Source organism: Nestor notabilis, unplaced genomic scaffold (genome assembly GCF_000696875.1).
Source record: "Nestor notabilis isolate BGI_N333 unplaced genomic scaffold, ASM69687v1 scaffold9977, whole genome shotgun sequence".
Lineage (NCBI taxonomy): Eukaryota > Metazoa > Chordata > Aves > Psittaciformes > Psittacidae > Nestor > Nestor notabilis.
In genome coordinates, this window is record NW_009935204.1 from 253769 (window position 1) to 255108 (window position 1340).

The 1340-nt window shown below is 35.6% G+C and overlaps 1 protein-coding gene across 1 annotated transcript in view; it reads right to left on the reverse strand.

Annotated features, from left to right (window-relative positions):
• Positions 1 to 350, reverse strand: part of EPHA3 (EPH receptor A3) — a gene marked incomplete at its 5' end in the record, with an annotated part of 144088 nt that extends 143738 nt beyond the window's left edge. Inside the window, one exon of the mRNA XM_010017729.1 lies at positions 1 to 350. This exon is cut by the window's left edge and continues 323 nt beyond it. Coding sequence (XP_010016031.1) covers positions 1 to 350 — 350 coding nt within the window.
• Between the last annotated feature and the right edge of the window lie 990 nt (positions 351 to 1340).

The following is a 1340-nucleotide window of genomic DNA, read 5'->3' on the forward strand; positions in this document are numbered from 1 at the left end:
ACTTCTGTATTCAGCTTTAGAATTCGGTCCCCAAGATCCATTTGGGTGAAGCTCTCATCAGCTGCAATGGTGTCAATCTTTGTAAACTGATGCTCTCTGAACTTTACCGAATGGTCATCATCAGACTCCATATAATACAGATTGAAAGTCTCTTTGCAAGTGCCCAGAACTAGAGGGATACTATTACAGTCCCGCAAGGTAAACTTGAGCTCCACATATATCTTCTGAGCTGAATTGCGTGGAATCCAGTTTGTTCGCAGCCAATTGTTTTGACTGTGATCCATAACATTGCACACTTGGTAAGTTCTGATTGGAGTATAATGCTCATCAACACCACTAATCTCTTCCCACTGGAACAAGAGGAAAAACAAAAAGAAAAAGAAAACAGAAAAAATGAAATATTTTGAGATCAATGATTATACCAATAAAAATCACATTTAGAGTCAAAAGCTGTGAAAAAGCAAAAATCACTTTGCTTGGAATCACTATAAACCAGACAAAGTCTGGGCAAGCGTGCACTTACTTTTTTCCTATTAAAACATATAAACATAGTAAATGAACACAGAATTCACCATTAAGAAATCAGTCTTCACCAGGCTACTTCAAGGTGGCATGAAAGAAATGCTACAGCTGGTTTGCATTATTAAAAACCTGTGCTTTCTTAAATTCCATGCAGTGCTGTCCTTTCAATTGTGATCCCAACATGTCTTTACTACAATCACACTCATATCAAACAGAAGAGGTTTACTAGGACAACAGCACATTTTCACTGTTAGAATCAAGTTGTATTTCAAAGATTAAACAAAATTTAAAATCTCACAAACAAAAGCCAATGGCTCCCAATGAAATTTCACATAGTCATAAAAAAAGGTTAGTTTTAAATTTATTCAAAGCACGACAATTGATTTTGCCTGGGATATGCGTCCTCTGGACAAACAGTCAAGCTTAGCCCAGTTTCCAGAGATTTAAAAATTACCACCAACTTACCGTATCTTGATTACCTAATTCTTCTGTGGACTATATAGGTTATGATGCTAAAATGATTTTTAAAGAATATATAGTCATCATTTGTTTTTTTATCAGTCATTAGATGATAAACTTGACCCAGACAGGGAAGGAATGGGTTTCCTTTTTGTGAATTACTCATGGACCAGTCCCTACCTCATATCTGAAGTCACTCTTACCAGGGAGAAATATTTACCAATCACAGGAAAAAAGAAATAATATAGGGATGCTTAAAGTAAATATTTACTGTTAGCCATGTACCATATGAAAACTAAGTGACTTGAGATGCATCTTTCTTCACTTTCTCCCTGAATGGATGACTATGACCAAATTAT